This window comes from Colobus angolensis, unplaced genomic scaffold (genome assembly GCF_000951035.1).
Source record: "Colobus angolensis palliatus isolate OR3802 unplaced genomic scaffold, Cang.pa_1.0 Scaffold414, whole genome shotgun sequence".
Taxonomy (NCBI): Eukaryota; Metazoa; Chordata; class Mammalia; order Primates; family Cercopithecidae; genus Colobus; species Colobus angolensis.
Window position 1 is genome coordinate 738,164 of NW_012117533.1, and position 19,198 is coordinate 757,361.

General features: G+C 39.6%; 1 protein-coding gene across 1 annotated transcript in view; it reads right to left on the reverse strand.

The window, feature by feature from the left end:
- Positions 1-19,198, reverse strand: part of MTPAP (mitochondrial poly(A) polymerase) — a 37,047-nt gene that overhangs the window by 3,718 nt on the left and 14,131 nt on the right. The window contains exons 5-6 of the mRNA XM_011956336.1: positions 10,105-10,316; positions 6,144-6,370 (exon numbers count right to left, since the gene is read on the reverse strand). Coding sequence (XP_011811726.1) covers positions 6,144-6,370; positions 10,105-10,316 — 439 coding nt within the window. The remainder of the gene's footprint in view (positions 1-6,143; positions 6,371-10,104; positions 10,317-19,198) is intronic.

A 19,198-nucleotide genomic window follows, 5' to 3' on the forward strand; every position in this document is an offset into this window, starting at 1 on the left:
GCATGGTGGCGTGCTCCTGTAATCCTAGCTACTGAAGAGGCTCAGGCACGAGAATCACTTGAACCCAGGAAGCAGAGGTTGCAATGAGCTGAGATCACACCACTGCACTCCAGCCTGGGCAACAGAGCAAGACTCCATCTCAAAAAACAAAACAAAACAAATAAGTTTAAATAAATTTCTACTCTATTCTTTATTTAAATCATAGATTTTATAAATGATTGAATAATGATTGAATGATTTAATAATGATTTAATGTATAATTTCTTATCTATGATTTAATGATGTTAATTTCCCTATGGGATAACTAATCTCAAATCTTTTTATCTTCTTTTAATGGAGTTAAATTTAAAAAAAGATTTGAGACTAGTTATGCCACAGTGAAATTAACATTACATTTAATTTAGCATACTAGAATTATTGTCTTTCAACAACCCAATGATTCCTAATCAATTTTTGAGGTAATTAGTTTTCTAATAGTAGATGAAAATGTAGGGAGTTCCCCCATCTTTCACCAAACCAAATTTCAGCACTATCTCTAGTCAATACTTAATTTACATATCCAATTCCATTCTTACCATTTTCATACATGACACAAACTGAATGCTAACTAAGAAAGCTTCAGGTAATTTCTAAAATGTCCACTGTAGAGTAACTGGAATTCAGTAATTCAGCAAAACGAACTCAATGACAGCACATTAGACTCAGGCATTCACCTTTTCTACCAGTATTGATATCTTTAGAGGTAATCATTTTCATAAATACACAACCACCATGAAATCCCTGGCCCACACTATCTGCAATAGATAATATGTTGTTTATAAGAGCAAATTCTCACTCTTCAGAAATCTCATGAATGGCTACTTCTTATCTGAAAGCATTTCATAATTTCAAACTGGTTCTCCATCCTTTTTGTTCCATTCACCATCTGACTTACCTGACTGCATTCTGACTGTCTGTATGCTGTCCACTCCTCTGCCCCAGTCTAGAACTACAAAGGCCACTATCCTATTCATTACTGCCCAACTCCCCACCACCGACCTGCCCGCAACGAGCATCTAGCATATAGCAGGCATATGAATCATCTGAATGATTGCTGATACTTTATTTTTTTATTTTAATTTTTTTTCTTTTTTTTTTAGACGGAGTCTCACGCTGTCACCCAGGCTGGAGTGCTGGAGTGCAGTGGCGCGATATCCACTCACTGCAAGCTCTGCCTCCCAGGATTCACGCCATTCTCCTGCCTCAGCCTCCTGAGTAGCTGGGACTACAGGCGCCCACCACCACGCCCGGCTAGTTTTTTGTATTTTTTTAGTAGAGATGGGGTTTCACCATGTTAGCCAGGATGGTCTTGATCTCCTGACCTCGTGATCCACCCGTCTCGGCCTCCCAAAGTGCTGGGATTACAGGCTTTTTTTTTTTGAGATGGAATCTGGCTCTGTCACCCAAGCTGAAGTGCAGTGGAGTGATCTTGGCTTACTGCAACCTCCGCCTCCCAGGTTCAAGTGATTCTCCTGCCCCAGCCTCCTGAGTAGCCGGAACTACAGGCAAGCACCATCATGCCCGGCCAATTTTTATATTTTTAGTAGAGACAGGGTTTCACCATGTTGGCCAGGCTGGTCTCAAACTCCTGACCTTAAGTGATCCACCCACCTCGGCCTCCCAAAATGCTAGGATTACAGACGTGAGTCACTGTGCCCAGCCCTGATATTTGATTTCAAATGCCTATAATCACCAGAGAGATAATCAGCCTCCTATAAATTTGTCTCCCATTTTTTGTGTTTATTATTTTTTTTTGTCAAGACCTGGTTACTCGCATAATTTATCGAAAATTATTCTAGGTTCTAACATTTTAATAGCACATTTTATGTGCTCTACTATACAATTTATAATATGTTGAAGGAGCTATATAAAATGTGTGTGTGTGTATATATATATATATTTCTACTTAGATCTATTTTTAAGGAACCTGGGCACATGTTTTACTACTTCAAGTAATTAACAGTTTATGTTTTTTGTGAGGCAGTGTCAGTCACATATATTGATGTTCTTTTAATTGCTGTGTCTTTTTTCAGGAATGAATCTTCAAAGAAAGCACTAAGCACAGAAGTAAATGTAACAAAAGTAGCAAAACCAAAAAGCATGGAAAACACAAGAAAATGAGACGCATGAGAGGACACAGTGGAGATTGTAAGAAAACACAATGAAACAGGGCAATTCAAGAGGAACCAAATATGAAAGTTTAACATCATGGTACATCTTGCCCAGTACAAACAGCCCTCAACTTTAAAATGTTATCCAATCATTTTGAAATCTATATAGTGAACTCTTACTATGAACCCAATACTATGCCAGGAACAGAAGACGCAGAGATGAAGCAAAGACAGCCAGCCCTAGAAAAGCTTGACAATGCTGAGGCAGGCAGATAAAAGAACTACAACAATCTAACAGTTGTTACAATACAGGTGTGTACCACGGGCTTGGAAAGCAACAAAGCACTACCCACTGGGAGGCAGAGAGGACGGCGAGAAAAGACCTGACAAATGAGATCCTGTACTGGGTTTGTCTGTCTTTTCTGGCTTAATCTTGAGATTCTCCATAAAAAAAACCGGGGCCAGGGGGAGCCTGGGAGAAGGCCATTTCAGGCAAAAGCATGGAGCAATGAATAAAAGCATAAAACATCAAGCATCATCAAGGAGTTCAAGATTGGCTAACGCTCCCCACTGGTATACAGGAATCAACGTAAGAGAAGAGGATGAAAAGGAAGCTGATAAAGGGCCCTGCACACAATGTGAAAAAGTTTGGTCTTTATCTTAGGTTAGGTTCTAAATAGTAGTTTACAAAGTCCTAGAAGTTCTGGAAGGTATTCTAGGAATTCATGCTGCCGTCTATTAATAAACAAGCAAGGAAGCAAACAAAATATTTTTTTCTTTTAAAAAAGAACAAATTGATACTTTATTTGTATATCAAATGAGAGGTATAGCTTAGAAGAAATGAAATGATTATACACAAGATTCAAGTCACTTAGATGATTAAACACCGAGACTCAAGATGGTTTTGATTGTTTCACAGTTTAAAATTGTTTTCTCCCTTAGGTTTAATGTCCACCAATGTTGAACTACTGGTCAAAATTAGAAAGTATAAAAACCATGGATTCTGGAGAAAAAAAAAAAAGGATAAGGAAAATGTTGATAAATTCTCCTCAAAATGATCTTCACCCAATTCTTAATATTCATTAATCTAAGACAAGTTATTTTGTAGCAACTTCAAAAACCATAGGTGATGGAAGGCAAAAAATGTATCAAATTTTGCTTGGCATTTTTTGACAATTAGGCATCTACAATGTGCTATATGCCGAGACGCAACTGTAAAAACTAGCCTGAGAAATTCTCTTACCATATTTAAAAACTACTGCAAAAATTTAAAAACAATCAAATTTGATGTTTCAAGTGAAATATTAAAGAATTTCAAGCTAGTTTTGCCTGTTTTGATGCTATGTGAACATATTTAAATGTATTTTAAAGTAGATTTGGAATTAAAAACTCAACAGGTCATTTAAAATTTGTCCACGTATCATATTCTTTTCCTAAAATAATTAGTGGAGGCTAGGCAAGGTGGCTCACACCTATAATCCCAGCACCTTGGGAGGCCAAGAAGGATTCCTTGAACCTAGGAGTTTGAGACCAGCCTGGGCAATATAGTGAGACCCCATGTCTACAAAAAGTTTTTTAAAAGATTAGCTGAGTGAGTGGTGGCACAAGCCTGTATATCCCAGCTATTGAGGAAGCTGGGGTGGGAGGATCACTTAAGCCTGGGAGGCAGAGGTTGCAGTGAGCCAAGATTGCACCACTGCACTCCAGCCTGCCTACAAGGTAGAGCACAGTGGCTCACGCCTGTAATCCCAACACTTTGGGAGATCAAGGTGGGAGGATCCCCTGAGTCCAGTTCAAGACCAGTCTGGGAAACATGGCAAGACCCCGTTTCAACAAAAAATTTAAAAATTAGCCAGGTATGGTGGTGCATGCCTATAGTCCCAGCTACTCAGTAAGCTGAAGTGAGATTACCTGAGCCCAGGAGGTCAAGGTTATAGTGAGCCGAGATTGTGCCACTGTAATCCAGCCTGGGCAACAGTGCAAGACCCTTTCTTAAAATAAATAAATAAATAATAAACAAAATTTAAAAAAATTAGTGGACATTTTAAAAAAAGATAATAGAAAGTTACTGAAGGACTGCAAAACAGAGTAATACTATCATATGTATTTGTGAAAATCACTCTCTTAACTAAGAATAGATTGGTGGGAACCAAACTGGAGATAAGGGAGAAAGACAATATAAGTCTTCACAGGCAGAGGACAACAGGCCCTTGACATGGGCAGGGGTACCAGTACTTGTAAGACTGAAGGGAGCAATCAAGATGTTCAGGAGTAGTCTATACCAAGTTCAACTTTCTTCCGCTCCTCCTTTCACAGCTTCTACTGTTTCTCAGTTTCTGAACTCCAAAAGTTCCGTGACTTTTCCCCACGATGGTTTCTATGAGAGTAGCATTAAGCATCACTGCACACAGCAGGAGTGGAAAAGGAAGTGCTACTTACAGGTAGTTTAATGGTGAAGATCTGCCCATACCTTATGTATCGCTTACCTCTCCACTAGATTGTGAGTTATCTGGGAACACTGTTCATATCCCCACTGCTCCAATAACACCTGATGCATAGGAAGTAATCAGTAAATACTGAATGAATGACACTAAGGGATGAAATGAGCACAGATATTGATGCTGCCCTTTATTTTAATCTCAAAAGTGAGATAAGTGACCACCACTCTACTGCACTGAAAACTTCCCATTTTCCCTTAACCTATCAAATCTAGCTTTATTTTATTTTATTTTATTTCATTTTATTTTATTTCTTTAGGCTACTCAAGTGAAGCAGTGGGAGTGGAGAAGAAACACAGAAATTTGTAACTGGCTGTGATCAATTAGTTGTAAACACAAATCAAGCTTTTTTTGAGGTCAATTTCAAACAATATCAACACTTACGGTGTTGACAGGAAGAGATCACTTCTAATGTGGATAAGGGAAGGTAGCATGGAAGAAATAATTTAGACTGAGAGAAGAGAAGGCAGATTCCAGGCAGAAAAATGGTGTGAACAAAGAGCTAAGATGAAATGTTACAAGGGTAATCACAGCACTGGCTGGAATGTGGGACACATAAAGAGGAGTAGAGAAGAGGATGGAAAACTGGGCCATGTCTAGAGAGCTAAAGATTTTAAACACCAAGCTACATAAATACTTTGCCTTTTAAGGTCATTTTAAACAGGAAGATTCAAGAAAGCACTTAATTGAATTATCAGGCAGCAATTACATAAGATGGGTAGAAGACAGAGTATGCATTTGTATGTATGTACCCCTTAATTATCTTCCCTTTAGCATTTACAATTGCAAGATTTCATAGCATAACTTCTCCAGCAGGCCTCAGCAAGGCTGAGGCACAAGAATCGCTTGAACCTGGGAGGCATTTATAAAATCATTTATAATACCAACGATATAGTATGTCAAATTTAAAATAATGCACCTAAGACTGCTTATAAGCTTTTCATTAAAAACACATTTAGAATCTTTGAAACATCATGAAACAGTTTTAATATCTCTAATACAAGTCTAAACATAAGTTCCAATTTGAAAGTCATCTCTGAGACTGTGATCCAATCAAAAGTTGTATCTGAACAAGTTGTATCTGAACAAGTTGTATCTGGAAAAGGTCATTCTAGACTTGGTCAACTAGGGGGGAAGCTCCAGCTATCTCACAACTGCTGTAAACAACCTTGCCAACTGATACACAGAAAACAGAACTCTCAAAAAATTTAGCTAAAGGTATATAAATTTAGCTGAAGGCATATAAAGGTATATAAGTAAAGCTTAAAAAGCTAGCTAAAGGCCCTGGCTTCCCAAATCATCTGTTCTTACGACTCCGGTAGGCTTTAAAAAAAAAAAAAAATAATAATAATAATGTTTAGATCCACAAGGCTTTGAAAGTCAAGACAAATTTTATGACTAATAAACAAATAGATGAGGCTTTGGTAACACATGGTAATTATATTTACTCATAACATCGGAAAAAGAAAATGGAGAAGTTTCTTTCTAGTCTTACCTGCTAGGGTTTTTAAGGAATCTAGTGTTGGAAGAATAGGAGGTGATCTTCTCTGGAGAAAAAAGATGACCATCATTGTAAGGGAGAAATTTGTAATCCATGCACCAGGAATACTACTTGTTAGCGAATGTGCTCGAGCCCAGCATCGTATACCGAACACCAAGGCTCTCACTCTTGAGTCTAGGGCACCATATATATAAAGGAGTTCAGAACTTGTCAAGGCAATCCTTCAAAACATAAAAATAAGAAAAATTTTCAAATCCCCAAATTATAAACCAAAGGTAAAATTAAACATATACTAAGAAACATATCTAAATATCCTACTATATCTGAATGTATTCAGAACATCATGATTAATCAAAAGCATTATAAATTTGCAATATATAATTTAATATGAATAGCTGAATATCAAATACATTCATTCCCATTAAAATATCCTCTTAAAATTGATAATTAAAATGTAAGCTGGGCGCGGTGGCTCATGCCTGTAATCCCAGCACTTTGGGAGGCCGAGGTGGGCGGATCACTTGAGGTCAGGAGTTAAAGACCAGGAGAGTTCAAGGCCAACAAGGTGAAACCCCTTCTCTACTAAAAATACAGTAATTCAGCTGGGCGTGGTGGCGTGCCACTGTAATCCCAGCTACTTAGGAGGCTGAGGCATGAGAATTGCTTGAACCCGGGCGGCAGAGGTTGCAGTGAGCCAAGATCAAGCCACTGTACTCCAGCCTGGGAGACAGAGCAAGACTTCGTTTCAAAAAAAGAAAGAAAGAAAATGTGGATCTAGGGCCAGGCGTAGTGGCTCATGCCTGTAATCCCAGCACTTTGGAAGGCCAAGGCAGGCGGATCACCTGAGGTCAGGGGTCGAGACCAGCCCGGCCAACATGGTGAAACTCCACCTCAAACAAAAATACAAAAATTAGCTGGGCGTGGTGGCGCACGCCTGTAATTCTAGCTACTTGGGGGGCTGAGGCAGGAGAGTCACTTGAACCCCGGAGGCAGAGGATGCAGTCAGCCGAGATAGCGTTATTGCACTCCAGCCTGGGTGACAGAGCAAGACCCTGCCAAAAAAATAAAGAAAAAAGAAAGAAAAAGAAAGAAAATGTAGACCTAGAACTTAAAATTTTTATTTATTTATGTATTTTTGTTTGTTTGTTTTTTTTGAGACGGAGTCTCGCTCTGTCGCCCAGGCTAGAGTGCAATGGCACGATCTTGGCTTACTGCAAGCTCTGCCTCCAGGGTTCAAGCCATTCTCCTGCCTCACCCTCCCCAGTAGCTGGGACTACAGGCGCCCGTCACCACGCCCGGCTAATTTTTTTGTATTTTTAGTACAGACAGGATTTCACCGTGTTAGCCAGGGTGGTCTCCATCTCCTGACCTCATGAGCCACTCGCCTCGGCCTCCCAAAATGCTGGGATTATGGGCGTGAGCCACCGAGCCCGGCCTAGAACTCAGAATTTTTAAATCAAAGTTTCTAAACATGATTTAAATAAGTAAAACACACAAAGGCTCTTTATACTTATTAATAAATGGCTGGGCACAGTAGCTGACACCTGTGATCTCAGAACTTTGGGAAGCTGAGGTGGGCAGATGGCTTGAGCCGAGGAGTTCAAGACCAGCCTGGGAAACACGACAAGACCCTGTCTCTACAAAAAATACAAAAGTTAGCTGGGTGTGGTGTCACACACCTGTAGGCCCAGGTACCTGAGAGGCTGAGTTGGGAGGATCACCTGAGCCCAGGGAGGTCGAGGCTGCAGTGTACCAAAATTAAGCCACTGGACTTCAGTCTCGGTGACAGAGTAAGGCATCATCTCAAACATACATACATATATATATAATTGATAAAGACAAAAAGGCATTTATTGGCTGGGCACTGTGGCTCACGCCTGTAGTCCCAGCATTTCAAAGCAGGAGGATGGCTTGAGCCCAGGAGTTCGAGACCACCCTGGGTAACATAGGAAGACCCTGTCTCTAAAAAATAAAAAATATATATATAAAAGAAAAACAAAATTTAAAAAATTTAATTAAAAAAAATAGGCGTGGTGGCATGCACCTGTAATCCTACCTACATGGGAGGCTGAGAAAGGAGGATTGTTTGAGCTCAAGAGTTCGAGGCTACAGTGAACTATGATCACACCACTGCACTTCAGCCTGGGCAACAGAGTGAGAGACTGTCTCTAAAAAAGTAAAAATAGAATTAAATTAAATTAAAAATATTAAGTTCCTACTGATCAAAACGTGTCTTGTAATTTCTCCAAGAACCAACACATGGTACGAAAAATAATTTAACAGCATCAAGTTAAAACTGCCTCTAAAATGGCATTTACATCCTGAGTTTAAAAAGAATAGAAGAAAAAAGGCCAGGCGTGGTGGCTCACGCCTGTAATCCAGCACTTGGGAGGCCGAGGTGGGCGGACCACCTGAGGTCTGGAGTTCAAGACCAGCCTGGCCAACATGATGAAACCCCGTCTCTACAAAAATACACCAGCATGATCGCATGTGCCTGCAATCCCAGCTTGGAAGGCTGAGGCAGGAGAATTGTTTGAACCTGGGAGGCGGAGGTTGCATGGCAGTGAGCCAAGATCCTGGTACTGCACTCTGGCCTATGCGACAGAACAAGACTATGTCTCAAAAAAAAAAAAAAGAAGAAACAGCAACTTAGAAATTCATGGTGATTAAGTGTTTTATGTATGAAAATGAAGCTAAATTAAGCTAAAAATATATATCAAAAAGTATAAGGTATCTGATATAAAGAAAATAACATAATTAGAAAGATAAATGCCATTTTGTCCTATTTTACATACTATAAAGAAAATATAATAATGATAGAAAGGACAGTATTATATTTTTATATTAAAATTTGACAAGAAATCACAGACTTTACTCCTTGAGTTTTACTTGAGAGAAATCCACAGGTACTTCGGATTGGTTTGTTGGTAAAGATTCGAGTTTAACCAAAACTGCTCTAGTTTTGATTTTCTGAATCTATTTTCAGTAATGATTATTTATCTAACAAATAACATAGTGAAAATGAACTCATGCAATGAGAAGTTAAGAAATAAACTTCTCAAGAAATTTTCCCTACTGTAGGCCAGGTTCAGTGGCTCACGCCTATAATCCCAGCACTCTAGGAGGCCAAGGCAGGCGGATCACTTCAGGTCAGGAGTTCGAGACCAGCCTGGCCAACAGGGTGAAACCGCACAAGAATCACTTGAACCCGGGAGGTGGAGGTTGCAGTGAGCCAAGATCACGAGCCACACTGCACTCCAGCCTAGGCAACAGAGCAAGACTCCGTCTCAATAGCAATAATAATAAAAAAATGAAATAAATTTTCCCTGTTGTGAGTCCAGGAAAGTCATCAGTACAAAAGAACTTATTCCCATCCCACTTTTTTAAGCAAACAAATCACTAGGATAATACAATACATACAGGATGAACAAAAGCCATCCAGTCTTAAGCTCTTCCAACCACTTTTGGACCTAAGTAAAGAGGACATATGTCTAGTACACAAAGTTGACTATATATCTGGAGGCAATTCAAAGGTCAACTTCAAGTTGTTATTTTATTTTCTAAGTATTCTTAGAAGACTTGTACTATACATAGGCATCTGTCTTTCTTATTTTACCTTTTTCTTTTTTCGCCATCAGAAATTTGTTCTAAAAAGTAGGCATCTTTCACACTACACACTACCAGTCTCCACAAGTAAGAATAATGAAATACATTTCTTCTCAGAGGTTAGATATGTGAACATTTTAACACAATATCCTAGCACTGTTTAGGAACACCAAATTATCAACAGGTATAATATAAAAGATTTTTTACTTTTCAATCCAAGTGTTCAAATTTTTAAAAAATTATTATTCAAGCATGTTTAAGATTACAAAGCCACTGTTTCTGTATGAGAAAAACCAAGCTATTACATTAGAATATTCATATTTAAAATAATAAACATAAGAGATCATACTTATTGTTTGTAGTCAAATCACACTGAAATCCAGAGGCCTGGTGTGAGAACCTCACGAGTGGACACCGAGCATTTAATATTTTTTGCACACCCACACAACCAGGGCCGAAGTGGTCAAGGCACTCTCCTATCACAGACAGGATCTTCTGAGTTGCAATTCTTTCTGAAGGAACATTTTTCACTTGAAATTCCATCAGAAAATTTCCTGAGGTCTGAAAAATAAACACATTTCTAAATAGGAGCTTTTGGTAAAAAACAATTTTTAAATAAGCTTTTGTAAAAGGATGCTCTAAATCATTGCTGGCAAAGCAAAACAAAATAAGAAAAACACAACTCACAAAACAAAAACGCTTCAAGAAATCACAGCCCAAAGCAAACTTAAAAGATCCCCAGTTGCCTTTTGTTTCTCCAGAATATAGAGAAATACGAAGCACTAACTTGAACAATCACTGGTTTTTGTAATTAACTTATGAACTACAGTATATGAATCATAAAGTAATATTATGCATAGAACCATTCACTCTATAAATTCAGTAAACATATACTTGCCCCTTCCTAGTTGGCCATTGTATTTTAATCTATGCTATAAACCCACAGTAGAAGTTAAGTACAGGCACAAGAATAGCATATCAGGGCCGGGCACGGTGGCTCAAGCCTGTAATCCCAGCACTTTGGGAGGCCGAGACGGGCGGATCACGAGGTCAGGAGATCGAGACCATCCTGGCTAATACAGTGAAACCCCGTCTCTACTAAAAAAAAATACAAAAAACTAGCCGGGCGAGGTGGCGGGCACCTGTAGTCCCAGCTACTTGGGAGGCTGAGGCAGAAGAATGGCGTAAACCCGGGGGACGGAGCTTGCAGTGAGCTGAGATCAGGCCACTGCACTCCAGCCTGGGCGACAGAGTGAGACTCCGTCTCAAAAAAAAAAAAAAAAAAAAGAATAGTATATCAGTAGAAGAAAAGAGACCAGGCAGTATAAAGAAGCTTGTATATAGGAATTTAATATTTAAGGCTGCAAATTACTAGGCGAAAATTCCTCTTCAACAAATGAGTTAAGTGGCCATCAAAAAAAATAAACCACATCCTTTAATACTAAAACTCGCCAGGTGCAATGGCTCACGCCTATAACCCTAGCACTTTGGGAGGCCAAGACGAGTGGATCACTTGAGGTCAGGAGTTCAAAACCAGCCTGGCCAACATGGTGAAACCCCGTCCCTATTAAAAATACAAAAAAAAATTAGCTGAGTGTGGTGGCGGACACCTATGATCCCAGCTACTTGAGAGGTTGAGGCAGGAGAATCACTTGAACCTGGGAAGCAGAGGTTGCAATGAGCCAAGATCACACCACTGCACTCCAGCCTGGGCAACTGAATGAGACTCCATTTCAAAAATAAATAAACAAATAAATTACTAAAACTCAAGTAAATTCACTGAGCACGGTGGCTCACGCGTGCAATCCCAGCACTTTGGGAGGCAGAAACAGGCAGATAACTTGAGGTCAGGAGTTAAAGACCAGCCTGGCCAACATGGTGAAACCCTGTCTCTATTAACAATACAAAAATTAGCCAGGCATGGTGGCACGCACCTGTAAACCAAGCTACTCAGGAGGTTAAGGCAGGAGAATCACTGGAACCCGCAAGGTGGGCGGTTGCAGTGAGTCGAGATCACACCACTGCACTCCAGCTTGGGCAACAGAGTGAGACTCCATCTCAAAAAAAACAAAACTGAAGTAAATTAAACATGGATCAAAGACTAAAATGTAAAAAGTGCATCAGTAAAGCTCTACAAGACAATGAGTGAATGTTTTTACAATCTTAGAGTAGCGAAGGATTCTGTAAGCATGACACAAAAGAAGTAATATGACTGCATAAAAAATTAAAACCAACTTAAGGCAACGCACACATTACTACTAAAGAACAAAACAAATAACACATGTCATACAAACTGGGAATTTATGACAGTTTTAGGCAAATGAAAGGAGGAACCCATCAAATTCTAAAAATGGGCAAAAAAATAAATAAATAAATAAAAATAAAAATGGCTAAAAGCCATAGTAAAAGTTGTACACGTCTTCTAGAAACTAAATAGAAATTAAAACAGCAATTAGATTTTTTATTTTTCAGCCCAGCAAAGACAAACAGGTTGGTGACCAAAACTAACGGGTATGGGAAAACATGTATACACCATTGACCGGAGTGTAAACAACGGACACGCTTCTTAAAGAACTTGTCCATATCTACTGAAACTTGCATACACTGGCTAACTATTAAAATGGTTAGAAATTATGTCAAAGGAATACCTGCATAAATGAGCCAATTCACAAAGATGTTCACTCACTGCAGTACTATTCATGTGGTACACACCTTTTGGGAGCTTTATCTAGTTTAATAAGGTTCCCTATCAACTACTATTCCCTCTTCTAGAATTCATTCCTCCTAAAAGGATGAAGGCTGCAACAATGTTTATCATGGACATCTACCCCCTTCATTCTGGCTGAATGGACTGGGCAAAGACAGGTGATCTAAGCACTGTAGGAGTGTACCCCACATTCATTTGGAGGTCTCTTCTGGGAACTGGTTACTGGGAACCGGAATTAAAGTTCAGAAGCAACCATGTGGCTAAAATATCTAACTCAGAAGCTTTGGGGCAGCCATATCTATACAAGCACGAAAAAGAAAAGAAATCAGTGGGGGTGGGGAGGAAGGAGTTAAGGACAGAGAGAAAGCAATAAATGAAGCAAAACATGTAGACAGAAACCGAACACATGCTAGGTTGTTTTGTTGTTGTTTATGAAACAGGGTATCACAGGCTGCCTGTGGTGGCTGTAGTTCCAACACTTTGGGAGGCCGAGGCAGGTGGATCACTTGAGGTCACGAGTTTCAGATCAGTCTGGCCAACATGGTGAAACCTCGTCTCTACTAAAAATACAAAAAAATTAGCCAGGTGTATGGTGCATGCCTGTAGTCCCAGTTACTCGGGAGGCTGAAGCAGGAGAATAGCTTGAACGCAGGAGGTCAAAGTTGCAGTAAGCCGAGATTGTGCCCCTGCACTCCAGACTGGGTGACAAAGTGAGAATCCAAAAAAAAAAAAAAGAAGGTATCACTCTGCCACCCAGGCTGGAGTGCAGTGGTGCAACCATAGCTCACTGCAGCCTCAACCTCCTAGACTCAAGCAATCCTCCAGCCTCAACCTTCAGAGTAGCTGGAACTACAGGTACACACCACCACACCTGGCTAATTTTTTTATTTTTAGTAGAGATGTGGTCTCACCCAGCCTACGTTGCCCAGGCTGGTCTCAAACTCCTAAGCTCAAGTGATCCTCCCGCTGCAGCCTCCCAAAGTGCTATGATTACAGGCATGAAGCACTGGGCCCGGCCACTTCCTGGGTTCTTGATGGTTTACACTTCTTACTTGTAGTCTTTTCTTAAGACTCATCCATATTCCTGGCCCTGGGTTCTATGATGCCTCCTCTACTTCTTTATTTGTTTAAGCTAGTTCGTGTTATTTCTGTTATATATAATCAAAGAATATTCACTAACATATAGTTGGCAATAAAGAGGGGAAAAGTTCCTAGTGGTCCAGTGCCTAGGATTTGGCACTTTCACTGAAAGAGGGAAAAAAAAAAGATACCACCCTCATTATTTAACAAAAAGAGTACTAGTTAAATAAATTATGGTACATCCATTCAATGGAGTATTTTGCAGCCACTGAGGGTGATACAGTAGATTAAACTGCCAAGACACTACTAATAGGGGAAAAAAATGAAGTTATAATTTGTATAGATAAAGTTATTATCTGTAAAGATTATGTTCTGGGTTTTTTCTTTAAAAAAAAAAATTTATATACACAAAGGAAAAAAATCCAGAATATATTAAATTATTCACCGGGTTATCTCTGGAGGCAGTGGGACCATCAGAGATACTTACGTTATGTATTTCTATATCTATCACTTTATAATCAGAAAAAAACATTAAATAAATCACTGTATACAATTCCTACAAATAAACGTGGTATTTTCTCTATTGGTTTGTCATTTATTTTTATATTAAAAGGACTAAAAATAAATTTCCTTTAAAAAATTAAAATTTCAAGATTCTTCCTCGGCCATCTTGTTATAATTTACCTTCATAACCTATTTCCCTGTCCATTCTATTTTAAAATACAAACACACACAATTTATGTTAGGAATAGGAATCAAACAAAAGCAAAGACAGATTTGGGATCAGGAAGGCAAAAGGAGGTCAAGTGAGAAAGCAGTATTAGACTACATCAGGGGGAGTCATGGTGGACTCAATCTCAGAAGCAACAGAAGGATTAGAATCACTCAGAAGAAAGGTGATACAGATTTTTAAAATTAAGTACTATAAATGAGAGAATAAAATCCTTGAGGTAACAGAAATGAAAATGACAAGAAAAAACAGCTCTGAATCATGGAACTGGGTGCAGGAAACTGGTGAACTGTGAACCATGAGCAGGAGTGTGGTAGTTATTGAAGTTGCTCACCAAATGTTCTGTATCACCTTTCTCGGCATTTGGAAGATTTCATGTTCTTGCCCCTCTAAGGTTAATCAAAGTCATGTGATTTGCTTTGGCCAGTGAAATGTGAGCAGGGTTTTAAGTATCACTTCCAGGCAGAAACTTCAAGAGTCAATGCTCAATTCTTCACCTCGCCTTTCCACTGTTCAGTGATGGTGTGCAGGTGGAGATGAAACATTGGTCAGCCTGGGTGCTTGAACTACTATAATGTCCACAGTGCCCCTGCTGACCTGCTGTGACATATAACCTCAGCCACAGAGAAACAGGTGATGTGTTAAGCCACTGAGATCTGTGAGATACGTGGGTTGTTACCAAAGCATCACCAAGCCTAACCTGACTAAAAATGCAAGCCAGGAAGAATCACAATGGACTCAGTACAGAAATAAAACACTGCTTTTAGGAAAAATTTAGATGAAAATTATACTTATTATGAGCAAAGGAAAGATATTCTCAAAAATGACTGTCCTCTATTAAATAAAAACTAGAAAAACTCTTCAAAGACAGATCCATAAGCAATTCCTATTAATATGTGCTATTCCTATAGCACTATCTATTTATTAGCAAATCATCTAACAAAGAAAAAACAAAAGTTAGGCACACTGTCCACAGCAATCATTCAGATAACAGAAAGCAGTACTCAAGACTTAAGCCATTTAATTCTTTTATTATCTAAGTCCTCTAAGATATAGAACCCTGTAAGAAAAAGCAAAACTGAAGGAAAGAGCAAAGGCAGATTTTAGTTTAGGATTTTGTGCTAACATAATCTTTGTGATATGTCAGGTGACATATTTCACATGTAAGCAATATTTACACACTAAAAAATTTATGAACATTAAAATTACTATTTCAGTTAGCAGATAACTTTCCTTCTTTTCTTTTCCTTTCTTTTTTTTGAGATGGAGTCTTGCTCTGTCGCCCAGGCTGGAGTGTAGTGGCACAATCTCGGCTCACTACAACCTCCGCCTCCCGGATTCAAGCGATTCTCCTGCCCTCAGCCTCCCGAACAGCTGGGATTACAGGCACCTGCCATCATGCCCGGCTAATTTTCGTATTTTTGTGGAGACGGGGTTTCACCATGTTGGCCAGGCTGGCCTTGAACTCCTGACCTCATATCCGCCCACCTTGGCCTTTTCCCAAAGTGCTGGGATTACAGGCGTGAGCCACCATGCCCAGCCGTAAGTAACTTTCGTTTATTCATTAGCAAATAATTTCAGTCCCTATTGTGCACAGGATATCATACATAGTGCCATAAGACATGCAAAAAAGTCTAACACACTCTTCCTAACTCCCCTCAGATTGAGTTGAGGAATAAAACACACACACAAAGAATTATAAAGCAAGGTGTAGTGCCAAAAGATACCAAAGAACCAAAAGGTAAGAGAAGAGCTCATGAATGCAGAAAGCAGTCAAAGAAGTTTTAATGAATCTGATGAATGTAAGGTGCTTATATTTTTTAATTGTATTTTATTTTTAATATTTTTACTAGCAAAGCTATTATAATCTTGAACAAAAACATACTTCCAAAAAAACCTTAAATAAGCACATGTATGTTTAGAACAACACCTTCCTAATTTAAACCAACATATAAAATGCCAAATTCTGGTTATTTTTGTGTGTGTGTGTGTGAGACAGTCTTGCTCTTTTGCCCAGGCTGGAGTGAGGTGGTATGATCTTGGCTCACCACAACCTCTGTTCACCCTGGGTTCAAGCAATTCTCCTGCCTCAGCCTCCTGAGTATCTGGGATTACAGGCACCCGCCACCACGCCCAGTTTTTGTATTTTTAGTAGAGACAGGGTTTCACCACATTGGCCAGGCTGGTCTCGAACTCCTGACCTCAGGTGATCCACCCACCTTGGCCTCCCAAAGTGCTAGGATTACAGGCTTGAGCCACTGTGCCCGACCCAAAATGCCAAATTGTTTAGTAAGACTGGAGCACTGTCTTTAAAACATCTTTTTCTAAATACCTCTATACCTCAGAAATCTAAGAGTAAGACTCAACTAAAAGTTTCTAGGCCAGGTGCAGTGGCTCACACCTATAATCTCAGCACTTTGGGAGGCTGAGGCAGGAGGATCATTAGCCCAGGTATTTGAAACTATCCTGGGTACCGTGGTGAAACCCCATGTCAACAAAAAAAAAAAATTAAAAATAAATTTAAAAAAAGAAGTTTCTAACTCCTCCCCGTTTCCACCAAAGAAAAAATTTTGCTTCCCACTTACTTAACAGTAAAATTAAATTGCTGCTGATGGTGGTCAACATTTGAACACTTACTATGTGCCATAAGCAGTGTTCAAAATGCTTCACACATACTAACTCAATAAATCCTCTCAAACACTATATGAGATATGTGCTATAACACCATTCCAATTTTATAGTTAGGACAATTGAGGCAGAGAGAGAGTAAATAACTTACCCGGGATCATATTACTAGTAAGTAGAATTAAAATTCTGCAGCTTGGTGCCAGAACCCAGGCTTTTTAAACCATTACAACACACTATTATGCTCCTTGATTATTCAGTTATAGTCCTTTATTTAAGACAGCCTAACATAATTTAAGTGCCCCTGCCAGGAACTTAATACATTTTCAAGTACATGCTAGTCCTAATAAAACTGATCCAGGCCGGGTGCGGTGGCTCACGCCTATAATCCCTGTGATCCCAGCACTTGGGGAAGCCAAGGTGGGTGGACCACCTGAACTCAGGAGTTCAAGACCACCCTGGGCAACATGGTGAAACACTATCTCTAAAAAAAAATTAGCTGGGAGCAGCGGTGTAAGCCTGTAGTTCCAATTACTCAGGAGGGTGAGGCAGGAGAATTGCTGGAGCCCAGGAGACAGAGGTTGCAGCAAGCTGAGATCATGCCATTGTACCCTAGCCTGGGTGAAAGAGTGAGACCTCATCTCAAAATAGTATAGTAATAATAATAATAATAAAAAAACTGACCCATTTAATTTTTATCTCTTTCCTACTGCTAGCTAGTTTCAATTCAATAAGCATATGGTGAGTAAATTAAGTACACAGTACTGTGGAATAAGTATAGGAACAGACATGATTCCTATCTGCCCAAGTTTATGATATAGTGGGAGACATACACATCAGCTACTCACTAAACATGACAGAAGAAATTTGAAGACAGATAGAAATACCAGCAAGATACTACAAAAAAGGAGTGATTACTTTTGGCTAGAGTGGAGAAAAAAATCAAGGGTGGTTTCAAGAAGGTAGAATTAGAACCAGACCTTGAAAGCTGTGTTAAGAGTGACAGTTGGGGAATGGAGGGAAGGTGCACTCCTGAGTGAAGGCACAGAACAACTGTTTGATCATTATGATATTTACAAGCGCCTTCTATTACTGGAAATGGTAATTAAACAATGTGGTTGGCGCCAGGCATGGTGGCTCAAGCCTGTAATCCCAGCACTTTGGGAGGCCGATGTGTGTGGATCACCTGAAGTCAGGAGTTCCAGACCAGCCTGCTGACCAACATGGCGAAACCCCATCTCTATTAAAAATACAAAAATCAGCTGAGAGCGGTGGCACGCGCCTGAAGTCCCAGCTACATATGAGGCTGAGGCAGGAGAATTGCTTAAACCCAGGAGGCAGAGATTGCAGTGGGCCACAATCATGCCACTGCACTCCAGCCTGGGTGACAGAGCAAAGCTCTGTCTCAAAAAAAAGAAAAACAAAAACAATGTGGTTGGAAAATTGGCTATGTAACAATATATAATGAGAAATGATGACTAAAATTAATTAAGAGACAGAGGATTTCAATACCATGCTAAAGAAAAGAAGCATTCTAAGTTTGTGGGAAAATTCAAACTGTGAGTGAAGGTAACTCCAACAGAGACTGAAGGTTGAAATACCAAGGCATGACACACCGAGTAAGTGGAAACAGAATGTAGTTATAATAATCTAAGTGAGAGCTTATAAGGGACTGTGAAATTATGAATACAAAAGATAACAACTTAGAAGCAGAATTAAAAGATGGTTGGCAAAGCTAAAATGCCACTAATTAACATGTGAAACATACAGAACTGTTACAAGAACTTAGCATATTTGTAGGAAGATGAACATAAGCTGTTTTCAAAACATTGTCTGAAGTATCAACTGGACATCCACATAAAGACTGATGTTCATTACTAGTTTGAAAGATGTAAGGAAAGATAGAGCCATAGAAAGTAAACATTGTATAAAAACACATAGCCTTGGCTGGGTGTGGTGAGTAACACCTATAAACCCAGCACTTTGGGAGGCTGAGGTGGGTGGATCACCTGAGGTCAGGAGTTCAAGACCAGCCTGACCAATACGGTGAATCCCTGTCTCTACTAAAACACAAAAATTATCCAGGCATGGTGGGATCTGCCTGCAGTCCCAGCTACTTGGGAGGCTGAGACAGGAGAATTATTTGAACCCGGGAAGCGGAAGTTGCAGTGCACTGAGATCATGTCACTGTACTCCAGCCTGGGCGACAGAGCAAGAGACTCTGTCTCCAACAAAAAAATAAAAATAAAAATAGGATGAGTTCATGTCCTTTGTAGGGACATGGATGAAGCTGGAAACCAT